Raw genomic sequence first — 12466 nt, 5'->3', positions numbered from 1 at the left:
CAAATCGATGCGGGCAAGGTGGATAGGGCCTGGCCGCGAGGAATCGTTCCGGGGTGGCACCAACTCGCCGGATTTCGCCACGGGAATCGATGTGGGCAAGGTGGAGAGGGCATGTAGTGAGGAATCGTTCGGGGCGCCGCGAGCTCGCCGGTTTTCGCCGGCGGCGGAGCGGATGTCCACCGGAGCAGGGAAGAGGACAGTAGCAGTTCATGAAGGCTTCTCATCCCTACACTCAGCTCCTGAATCGGTTGGGATAATTCTCGATCTGAAGTTGTTCGATGCAAAGGGCTAGCCCAAATTCCCGGGATTCTTGGTGCAGAAAGAGCTAGCCCGCCTTGGCAGCAGCTCATTCAGGAATCCACTACCAGCGACCGGAAGTGTATGCTTTTTTTTTCATGCATAATTTGCCCATGAGTCATGGCATTGTTGTTCTTTACGGGAATTGCATCACAGTTGGCATGAGCGTCTGATCATATTGCTGCCAAGCCCGGCAAACGTCCACGCCCATGAACTGCTCCACCCCCTTGGTTCGGCTTGATTTGGTCAAGGTTCTTTATCATGGCTCAACTTCTTCGGCCATGGACGGGATCGTCGGATCAACCGATACTGTGTATGTCACCTTTGTTTATCAGTCAGGTCGAGCATCTCAAAATTTGAGGGCATGTTTGAAGATTCTTCTCTTGGTTGGTATTGGTCAACGGGTACCGTGTGTCCCCCTTGCAATTAAGATGACAGTCAATGTCATCCCCCAACTTCAGCGGTAGTGACCTTTCTTAATGGAGCTCTGATGCAGGGTGTTAGCGAGAGTATCAAAAACACATACGATCACAATGATTCCTTTATTCAACGGCGAGAGGGTGTTGACTGTATCCTTGAAAATTAAAGACATGGTTTACGTTATGGTGGTTAATCATGTACAAGGCAGATCAATAATAGCTTGCTGGGGCCAAAAAGTTAAGCTGATTGCTGCAATATTATCTGCACATACAAACGGTGTGTAGCTGATGTCTCATTTGACCTGCTCTTAATATATAGCTTTTGGTTTTGGCTCTTCACTTTGTTAACTGTATGTAGGCGGAGCATTTACGGAATTTCGTGCCTGCGTTTGCCTGCGATTTTGCTTGGATGAAAATGCTTTTTCAGAATGATAAGAGTTTTTCTAGATCAAGAGGACTAAGAGTTTCATGAATTTAGTTTTTTAGCAAGTCGGCGGAAGAGTCTGGGCATGAGGCTGGCCAAAAATTCAGTTTAACTTCTGCAGGTAGTGGACAGATATCATGTACTATATGGTGATCCTTGAATACAAGTACATGCATCGATTATGTAATCAATAGATCTGAGTTAACATGTTGGTTGCTGCACGGTTACAATTGTTGCTAGCAGATTTTTGAATTCAAATTGTTGCCATGATGCTCCAGAGATTAAGTTCATGCTGTGATGTGGAGGACCAAGTAGTGTAGAACATCTTTGTGATGTCAATGTACGCGCAAGTTTTCAGGAGCCGCTGAAGACCAGGGGACTTCTTATGCGAGTATTTAGTTAAGCTTGGTTCAGGCAGAGGATATGCCTATTTGTGTATGCCTATTTGTGTTGGCAGGGTTATAACCTTTTTTGCGATGAAAGAGCTGATGATATTAAGCAAGATTCTTACATAACGATCTAGAAAAAGAAAAAAATATATAAAGAGGCCCGTCCGGATCCCAACGATGTTAGAAGAACAAGACACTTCGCTTGCGTGCCTCCGCTGCTCCAGTGCACAAGCCTTTGATCGGGAGAGTCCCTCTGCGGATGGGAAGTTGACGGTCCTCAGTTACGGAGAACCTCCACCCTGCTCCGTCGTCTTGCTCAGCACCACCACCTCCTTTGAGATCTTCTAACACCCGTCGCCTCTCGAACTCCGGCGAGGGATTGACGCACTCCATAGCTCCGAGGAGCCACGAGCACGAAGGAGACGGCTGATCCGCGACGGCGCTCCACGTAGCACCACCAACGAAGGAGGAGACCACCGCCAATAAAAGCCACTCCGATGACACCAACACCTCTACAGCGCCTCCGGCTAGCATCCTACTGGAACCTACACTATGTACACGCTTAGATCCAAGGATTCCCTGTCCTCCCACTGCCGGAGCGGCCGCCAGAGGGCGAGGATCCACTGAATCGCCGGTGGTGAGGTGGTTCGAGCGGGGGGGGGGGACAAATCGCCTATCCTCTATTGTAGACGGAGGAACGGGTCGGTCTTGTGTGGAGTTCGGTAAGAAATAGATTTGGCATTTGAATGTAAGATTATATTCTGTTGAAAAACGAATTTGCACTGTGGCTAAAGTATGTTACTTTCATCGCATTGAAATTTTTGATATGATGTTAACCGAGGCAGGATCATAGGTGGGTTTGAATTTCACCCTACATTAAACTTTCTGGTGGTTTTATTAGATTTCTCACCCGATGCAACGCACGGGCATGTTTACTAGTTTATACATAAAAATATAAACATTTACAGTACTGAAGTACTACAGGAGATTTTTTGCCGCAGCTGCAGGCAAACGTGTAAAAAAAAAAATCACACCATATCTCAAAAAAGGAAAAAAAATTCACACCAAGTACAATCTTGTAGTAAAAAAAAAAAGGGTTCACACAAAGTACAAACCACCGGCATCCTCCACCTCCACGCTGGAGGGAGTCATGAACAAACGTAACAAGTTTCAACTGTACAAACACCGGGTATCCCAATCCGGCACAGCTGGATACCCGAATCCACCACCGTAGCACGGCGTCGCCATCGGCGGGTAACAGCTCACCGGAGCAAGGTCCACCGTGGGGTACAAACCGTTGTCCGGCTCCCCTACTGCCGGGTAAATGCCACGGGCCGAAATCTCCCTCGTCAATGGTGCTGGGTAGATCGCAGCCGACCGTACCGGAGTCTCTGGCGGCGGCGCAGAAGCGTAGTAGCAGTGGCTCGAGCGCGTGGCCGTGACCGTCTCGGCCGCCAACGGCGGGTAAATCGCGATCTTCTCCATCAAGGGCGGGTAAACCGTGAGCTGCTCTATGGACGGCCAGTCTATCGCCGGGTACATCCCGGGCGACGCTGGCGCGAGGGAGACCGGGGAAGGCGGCGTGACGGGCTCGCCGTCGCTCCTGTGGTCCTCCTCCTCCTGGTTGCTTCGGTCGTGGAATGCGTACGAGAAGGAGATGACGCCGTTGGGCTGCCTGCCGTCGGATGACGCGGCGAGCTGGTACGACACGCGGTGCGTCCTGCCGTCGGCGACGAGGCCGGCGAGCGGCACGACGGCGGACGCGGCGAGCACGTCCCCGAGGACGGCCACCTCCGCCTTGAGGTCGAAGCGCACGACAAGGACGCCGTCGTCGTCGTCGTCCGCGCGCCCGTCCTTGTTATTCCCCGGTGATTCTTGCCCTGAGTCTGACGCTGGCGAGGAGGCGGCGTCGTCGGTGAGGTGGAGTCGCAGGCGGTCGTCCCACTCCGGGTTCTCACCGCCGACGCGGTCGGTGGGGGTCTTGACGCGGTGGAGACGTCGGCCGCGGGCGCTCTTGCCGGCGTACGACGTGACGCAGACGGATGCGTAGAGGCACGGCGTGTGGAACGGGAGCGAGGATCTGACGCCCCGGCACGACAGCCACGTGATGTCGATGGCCGCCGGCTCCGGCCGCCGCGGAGGAAGATCCATCCGCAAGGTCGTGAGAGGCAGGCAGGCGAGCGAGGACTTTGTGCGCTAGGCCCGCACCAGCCAGTGACGAGAGGACGGAGGGGCTGCTGGTTAAGGAGGTGGTACACGACGCGGTGGCGGGAGACGACTGGACAGACAGGGAACATCTCGAAGTCTTGGCATTTGATATACTGATGCTGGTAGGTTTGGGACGGGTCTCACACGCGGCACGTACTCCAACTAGCGCCATCAAAGCCATTAATTTTTGGTTCGCGTCAGTTTCTGTCAGTCTGGAGGAGGTTGCACGGAAACTTCTTCTGTGGCCCGGGCTCGTTCTTCTCAGAAAGCTACTTCTGCCGTGCTCGAGGGTCAATGGCTTATTCCCCGCTCCAGAGAAAATTCGGTGATGGAGGGAGGAGTAGACTTTTCTGGTACTAGTAATCAGGCACGTGCAATGCACGTCTCCGCCAATGATTTTTAAATTGAACATAGTGAAGGGAAAGAAAAAATAGAAGCTAGTGTTTATAATACATTTATCTAGTTTTTCTCAAAGGGAAAGCTGATTGGAGATATTTCTGCACTGGCAGTTCTTGGAGATATTTTTCTTGGAGATATTTTTTCATTGGCAGTTCTTATAAAAGTGCAGAAATATCTCCAATCAGCTTTCCCTTTGAGAAAAATTATATAAATGTAAAAGAGATTGCTATGAGCGAAACTAATGCATGGTCATCTAAACATATATGGCAACCTCTAATGCATAGTCATAGATAACCTGCAATAATATGATCCTTGCAATAGGCAATGGCTATCCAAACAGAAAATCAGAACATGAAACACTTCAAATTTTGGCCGTCTGTCATGAGTCTAAGTACTACTGTGCCAGTCAGTAATCGTGAAACCGAACCTTTGCAAGATATAATAATGCTACTTTCATGAGGTTTTGTTAAATTTGAGATTCGAATGAAGTTTCAATATAATAATAAATAACCTAAACAAAATATTTGCATACAGAAAACAGATTTAGATGATTTTTAAGAAAAAAAGGTTCAAAATCATAGGCATATACAAATTATTTTTCTTCACATGATTCATGTCTTTATCTTTTGTCAAAAATATCCGACAGTGCCCGGAAGTAGCATTATTTTCAATCTTGAGCTTCATTTTCCTTGTACTTGGGCAAGCATGATATCTTTAATGAACAAAATATTATTTAAGGTAAACATATCCAATTTTGGAAAAATATATTGCAAAATTTCACAAAAAATCATATTGCATAATATGTGAAAAATAATATAGGCATCATATAATTGAAGGACTTACTTGCTCCAGTAATACGCTCGCACTCTCACTATTGCAGCATCAGCATCAAAGTGCAAATAAACCAAGAAAACAGAAGATTTTTTTAAAAAAAAATGAACAAGTAACATCTGCAGTGGACAGTGACATTAACCTGATATTTTAATTTCTTGCATTGGAATAACCGCTTGTTGACAAGAAGTGAAGAAGTTATAAACAAGAAATAGCTCCGTCATGGAGTATCAGGGAGAATGTACGCCGCTTCAGTTGTCAACTCCCATTGCCTTTATATATGCAAGATGGGAAATACTGTCCAAATAATTCAGAAATATCGATCGTTCAGTTACTGATGGATACCAAGTATACAATTTAATATAGATGGTGTGCCTTCTGGTGATGCATGATAACACAAGTTTTAGAGATTTAGCTGAGGAATAGGTTCTGAGACTTACAGTCCAGAGAAGATCTCCTATCTCATGTGAGAATCACATGAGGAACTCAAGATTGATCCACCGAGCCAGAATCGGAGCAGGACGATGGAACTGCTACATGCATCTGGACAACATCAAACATGTCCTTATTATTTAATTGCAAGCATCAAACATGTTCTTATTCAGCAGTCTCCTAACCATAATAAAGGAGCTGAAGATAAAATTAGGCCCTTATAATTTCTGAAATTGGACTATTATGCCAAGCATATACGGGAGACATGTGCAATGAAACAAGATGGAAACATGATCATCATGCTCGACCTAGCTATTGACTTGAAATTTGAGAGAAGATGTCTCTATCATAACTATCTCTAACCATTAGTATAAAACAGTATGCTTTTGAGGTTGCATGTTAAGAAAAAAGGAAACAAAGTATAATCAACAAAAGAAAGTTGCTCACATTTACTGGATGTACCTGTAGTCAAATGTAGGGAAGATATAATGAAGAACATTCACTAATAAATCCACATTGACGTTTCCCCTTACAGAAGTATATGTTAAGTGCTCATGTTGAACCTGTAAAGACCTGGTAAAAAGGTGAAAGGGAAACAACAATGTGGTTAGATCTGATAATTCAGATTTTGGGGTTTTGTTAATTAATCTACCATCATGGATCATTATGTGTATTTTGTGCAGTAATTAAGTTCCTACAGGAAGATGTACGAAAATATAGTTATACAGGGAAGGGATACAGAACTAACAATTTCCGGTGATTCTCCAACTTCATTCTTCGACAACCCAGCAGGCCGGGCATCTCTTCAGCATCTCCCTCATGGCCGGACGTATTCATCTGACACACCACATAGTCTTAGAACAAGTACCGGTAACAAAATAACGTGATCTACGACAAATCGAACCTGCAAACGCCCAAATCAATTTAGACGTGTCAACTGTCGATACACACGGTTGAATTCCGTACCAGCTGTGTGATGTGTTGGCCGAGCTTGATGTAGATGTCGCCATTGCGGTCCTCGCGGAGGCGAACGCTGGCAGCATCTTTCATCACAGTCATCGTGGTCTTGTGGAGGCGCCCAGGCTGCGGCCAGCTCTCGCCACAGGAGTAGGGCGTGGTCACACAAGTACGATGGAGGATCCTAGCAGCGATGCTACCGTGACAGAAGATTGGATTAGTGCATGGGAAACAAAGAGAACATCAACTTGATCATGCAATAGCAATGAACTGGACCGTGGCTCAGAATGGATGGAGATCGATGGCGGAGGAGCGTCGGCTGAATTGGGGAAGGAGACGCTGATGCCCGTGGAGTGGACGTCGAGCGCGGCGGGAGTCAACGTGGTCGTCATCCTTGAATCCGCACGCACCTCTTGCTGGCAGGATTGTCCCGGGCCGACACCTCAGAGGAGAACGAAGGCGGCGGCGCGATCGTGGGCAGATGGCGGCGCGATCGTGGGTAGATGGGGCGCATGCGACTGAGGCGGAGGCTGCGTAGCAGAAGGCGTTGGCACAGTTTATGCGTGGCCGAGATCGTGCGGGTCTTGGCGTGGGCCATTGATCGTCCATAGGATGGAAGGTAACGTGAATTGCGGGTGGGGAGAATGGGTGAATTTAGATCGTTAGATGAACTCGGATAGACGGTACAGATTTTATTTTCCAACACAAGTTTGTGCCTTTATAAGTAGTAGAGATGCGTGGGTGGACAAGAACTGCAGTGGAAATCGTCCTTACCGGTAGAGTTCCAGACGCACCTCAGGTCGAAACACGTGATCTTCTAGCACTAGGCTGCTAAAATTGTACTACTACCTCAGCTCTTATACAAAACAAACTTCGACTGAAATGTTTGACCAATTATATACTGTACATAGTTTGTTAATTGGTTTGGTTTGATTTGTATTGAAAAACACTTCCTAATGATACCATTTCCACAACAAATATTTCTTACATAATTTGCACTCAAGGTTCCGCGTGAAGGACCCTCTTTTGGCACCGCTATTTCTCAGAGAACCTTGCCACCGCAGAAGCTTTCTCACATGAGCACAATTAACCTGGCGCAAATATTTATGCCTTGGCTCCACTTCACCGCTATTATGCACAAGCTAAATAAATATCCAAACAAATTTAGTGAATTGAATCAATGATGTTTATTCTAACATGGCGTGTTTATACAGGTTTCGTGTAGGCAGCTGTTACCAACAATTACAACACGGGTATGGAGTATGGACAATGTTTCAAGGCGAAATGCTGGAACTATACACTCGTGTTACAGCTAACTAGTACTATAACGCACAACGGACAATTGCCCTGGCAAGCAACCAAAATTTACCGCCATCCGCTTGGCAACATCAAAAGGTAAACATCTGTGCTGTGTATCTATGGAACATTACCAGCTATAGGTTATCCCACTCGGCAGACTGCAAGGGTATGTACTTTGATCGGTCAGTCACGGCTCCTCTAAATCCTGTAGTTCTTGAGGAAACCATTGGCATTGCAAGCACCGAAGAAGCGCTGATGGTCTCCTCCCCGAGGCCAAGCGACATGGAGCAAGCCGACTGCAAGCAAGATCACATGAGAAAGGCAATACCTGCAGCGAGGCTACATAATGATTGGATCTAGAAATATAACACTCACCTTAGCCCTAGACAATATGCGTTTTGCTTTCACTTTTACTGACGAAGAGAACGAGTCTGTATCATCTACTTCTGTCTCCTCCATCTGCAACTTTCTGGACCTGCAATTTCCTGATGCATGCGCTTCACTGAAAAAGGCAACGTCAAAATCAATCATTGTAAAATGCAACAACAAACTGATGAAGCATAAGCTTACGCTAGATACATGCTAGTGGAAAGAGATAGCAACAAGAACCTGTTCAAATCAATAGTAGGGCCCTCCGTAGCGCTGGAGCCATCTTTGATATCAGTTACTGAGAATTTTCAGAGTCAATACAATTTATTTTATGTAAAATCAAATGAAATCAACTTATTGCCAAGTGCAAACCTTTGCTGTCATCAGGTGCTAGCAAGGATATGCCTATGAAGACAAATGTCATGCCCAATATGAACATCATTATCCTAAGTGTATCAAATACCTACGAAGGCAAGCCAAAATGTTATGTGTGTTATGTGTAGACTGTTTATTTTAGACAATAGTCAGATACATACAGCGCAATGTTTAAATTGGACCCTTATATGGGGTCAAGTGATTTCCCTCTATATATGGGGCACCCACATGTATTAATTAATCTATCAACTTAATTAACAAGAATTTTTTATCGATCTTTAGTCACCTGTTTGTTATCCCTAACCTAATCTTCCATTCCTCAATCCCCTATCAGCTATCCTAATGGCAGTAGTTATTTTGTAAGCACCCAAGGACGCTTACACCAAATGCATAAGCAAATTCAGCCATCAGAACAATTTATCAATATGAACTTACTTGATACTCTTGAAAGTAAACAAATCCTGTACAAATAGAGAAGAAAGTCCATGCAATTTGGAACATTGGGACGATCAGTATTGCATCGAACAGAGACAGCCCCTCATTAAGTCTCGCCATCTGTGCCACAGAAAAGTTCGATTACACAACAATATAGATCACAACAGAATGTGTGGTAGTCTCAGAATCATGGATTAGCTTAGTGTGTGCAATTCATTACCCAAAATCCAGCTGTACAGAGAAATAACAGAAGAATAGAGTATGTGAACCAGCTGTGGAATTGGTATTTGCTGCTCATCGTGAGCCTCAACATGTTTGACCTACAACGTAACCAAAGAAAGATAGTAAATATTATATGCCAGTCAGAAAGTCAGAATCAAATAAGGCAAATAGAATCAGCATGCCATATGCATAGAGCTCGGCCAAACCTACAATGATTTCGCAAACAAGACGGAGCAAGATCCAATAGCACCAGATACAATAGCATAAGAAAAAGGTAGCAGCGTTCGCCAATATGCGCCAGTGTTTTTTGCATTATCTGAAAGAATTGTTTCTCCACTTCTGCAGCAGAGCTTTTTAACAGTTAAGAATGAGCATAAACAATGTTTCTGAAGAGGCTAGGCCATATGAGAAGGATCTCACCTATAGAGATATTGATTAAATGCAACAACAAAGACCAATGACATGCAATACAGAACAAACACCAAATTGCTGTATTTCGCGATCAACTGCTCCGGAGTATAAACTGTCAACATAGAACACATATAACCATGAAGCCACAGATTTACAGCTATGCATCATAATAATATACGCTACAGTCAAGGTTCTGTTTTCCCTTGCAGAGGATATGATGTTAGAGTTTATATGTAAACAATAAAAGCATGATGGAACAGAAAAAATAAACTATTTCTTTAAATTAGTTACTAGCTCAAGGATCATCAACATACATCATAAATAATGCATCAAACAGCTCATACCAGGAGATTGATGATTGCCGAAGGAAACTAAGAAGACATTGCCAAAGACAATAAAAGCTGTGGCTACCATGACTCTGAAAAGAAGAGTAAAGTCCTAATTAGTCTTATGTCATGATTACATGTACTCGTTCTGATATTCATTCATGCGGTCTCAACAAGTAAATATACATACTTCACTGTAATAGTCTTGTTCAACACAACGTACGCAAATGCAATATTGGATACGAACTGAATTGATCCAAGAGCTGCAAGAAGTGACTGCAGCAAAATTACACAAACAATTATTTAACAAACCACCTGGGCCAGGGCTGCTAGACTGGAAATGGATATAAATGACATGATAGAGTGGAATTAATTAGATCTAGCAGTGAGAAGACAAGCCTGCAACTAAACTGACAAGAGCAATGCGAAGTCAAAGCTACTATCCATACAAGGCCTTTACGGTTCAGTCGTGTATGCACTAGTTCACATAATATAGTATATAAATGTCCATATCATTTGTTATTCTTCTGTGTTAAATATTTTTTTTCTTCAAAGAGGAAGATAGTAATCAAACCTGTGCAGCATATGCAAAGGACATGAAGTTTAGGCAGTTCCCCACGGCGAAAAAGAGTATACCTGGATGCAGTTTTATAGTATTAGATATGGCAGTTTCTAATTATTTTATTAAATATAAGAATGGGAAAATATGCTTTATTGGACAGCTTTACCTATTCTCCAAGTCTGGAAATACATAACTGATTTCGGGACGAATTTGCCATTGCCTTGATTACTGTTACTTGCGGAGAGCTTCTCTCTCTGACAGACAAAACAAAACAAAAAAGAATTTTCACACATAATTTTAGAAGCATTTTTTTTCACAAGTAACATAATTTTAGAAACAATATGCTCAAGTAAGGCCAAAAGTTAAATAGGCCGATGCCTGCAGAAAGAATGAGCTACAGAATTATCAAACATTGGCTTGGAAAGCCATGCAATATATTTCATGTTGTCTGGTTGTTTCATATAAAAAGCAAGATACTGAGGACAAGTTAACTTGTGCTAGCAAAGCAAATGGTGGTCCAAATTATTAATACGAATTTAGAGGAAAATGGTACGTGCCATATGGTAACCCAGAGTTAAATCACTGGTGTAAATAAGTAGATATGTAAGTTAGAAGAAAGTATGTAATACTCACCTGATCATGGCCCAATTTGAGAAGGTTGGTACCGAAATTGATGGCAACACTGCCCACAATGTTGATCAACGCTCCTATAACCCAGTCGCCCATGAGTCTATAAATTGGTCTTACAAATATATGACATGCGCCTTCAACAAGGCACTTGTAGAGCAGCTCGTTGCATTTGTGTTGGTGTAACCAGTTGAGAGAGTTAGTTTGTTCAGCCCTGGGCAAGAAATGGTACGGAGATGAAACCTGTGATGGCTGGCACGGCAACAACCTTCAAAGAAAGGAGAGATAGCATATATGAGTGAGTCACATGCAATTAGGATGGTTTAATCATTTAGAAAGAAGATCATTTGGTGAGGCATCCAAAGATGAGCTAGCACGTCCTGAGAAGAAGCTGGCCAATGCAACAGCATGAGAATCTTCCAGCGAACAGTCCCAGAGAGTAGAACAAACTTTGTGTTAAACAAGTGCAGGCTACAATAATGGATCCACATTTCACTAGTACCTAATAATCTTTAACATGCCATTGTTTATTCTTCATTTGAGAAGTGCAAAAATCCTAAAAATTGTGTGGGGAGGTAAAAAGTGTCACTTGCCATGTTGGGGGCAAAATGTGGATTAAATACTAGTGGAGTAGCAATTGTTTGGGTAATTATTCACCGAATCCAAGACCTCTGGCTGGCTGGCTGGCTGGCTAGCAGAGCAAGAACAAGAGCTAATCAATTGGAGTAATGATAATAATTAGGACTCCCAAAGATTGGAGATACAGACCGGGTAGATCTCGTCCCAAAACACGACCAACAGCGCATAAATTACTTGCAAAGATAAGGGAGGGGGAAGCGTGCGGCCGGATTCGCAGCTTAGATCTAGCATGAAGAGCCGGGAATAAACAGCAGAATCATCCCAAGAAGGACCAACACAAAGGATTCGGAGAAGTAAAATGCAAAATACATACGTAGCAACATATGTAGAAATAAGGCACAGATACGTGTTGATCGAAGTAAGAAATCATCTCACCTGGGACGGAAGCCAAGAAAACCCTAGGTTGTACGCGCCGGAGAGCCGCTGGCGGTGGTCGGATTGGTGTGGCGCGGTAGAGAGAAAGGAAGGGAAGCCGGGACCGGGGAGGGAGAGGAGAAATGCCGAAATGGGTGGGAAGGAGGAGGACGGGGCAAGGAAGGTCGGGTCGGGTCAGGTCAGCACGTAAACAGATTGGCAGCAGCCGTAGGATTCGGATCGGACGCGTAGGGTGGTCGCAGCGGAGGAATCCCCGGTCAGATGCGGCGGAATCGGAGAGGGACAGACAGACAGTCGGGCAGGTTGGTGCTTCCTTTTCTCCTTTTCCCCCTGCGCGTCTTTCCATGGTCTCCCTCCTCTCTCTTTTTGATTGAGTTATTGATTGGAGTTGGACCTATTTTTCTTCTTCGTTCAATATACTTTTGCTTCATGCGCAATTTTTGCTGCCTAGCTTTGAGGTGGCACTAAGC

The 12466-nt window shown here is 44.6% G+C and overlaps 2 protein-coding genes across 3 annotated transcripts; both read right to left on the bottom strand.

The window, feature by feature from the left end:
• Positions 1-2614: 2614 nt before the first annotated feature.
• LOC124687170 lies at positions 2615-3725 on the bottom strand. Its single transcript, XM_047220988.1, has one exon. It carries the CDS (start codon positions 3678-3680, stop codon positions 2700-2702), a length of 981 nt encoding a protein of 326 aa, XP_047076944.1. The 5' UTR covers positions 3681-3725; the 3' UTR covers positions 2615-2699.
• Positions 3726-7524: 3799 nt separating this feature from the next.
• LOC124692307 (probable magnesium transporter NIPA8) lies at positions 7525-12140 on the bottom strand. 2 transcript variants are annotated; one of them, XM_047225646.1, is made up of 14 exons: positions 11997-12140; positions 10989-11250; positions 10522-10609; positions 10368-10429; positions 9984-10069; positions 9812-9885; positions 9477-9579; positions 9267-9395; positions 9055-9154; positions 8835-8954; positions 8397-8487; positions 8265-8322; positions 8031-8157; positions 7525-7951 (listed from the first exon to the last, which is right to left on the bottom strand). In XM_047225646.1, the coding sequence occupies exons 2-14, from the start codon at positions 11079-11081 to the stop codon at positions 7790-7792; spliced, it is 1293 nt and encodes a 430-aa protein (XP_047081602.1). In that variant the 5' UTR covers positions 11082-11250; positions 11997-12140; the 3' UTR covers positions 7525-7789. The 2 variants fall into 2 exon arrangements, with proteins under 2 accessions (XP_047081602.1, XP_047081603.1); XM_047225647.1 differs by having other exon boundaries at positions 8265-8319.
• Between the last annotated feature and the right edge of the window lie 326 nt (positions 12141-12466).

Source organism: Lolium rigidum, chromosome 2 (assembly GCF_022539505.1).
Source record: "Lolium rigidum isolate FL_2022 chromosome 2, APGP_CSIRO_Lrig_0.1, whole genome shotgun sequence".
NCBI lineage: Eukaryota > Viridiplantae > Streptophyta > Magnoliopsida > Poales > Poaceae > Lolium > Lolium rigidum.
Note: the sequence above shows the minus strand (reverse complement) of the source record. Positions and strands in the feature narration are given on the sequence as shown.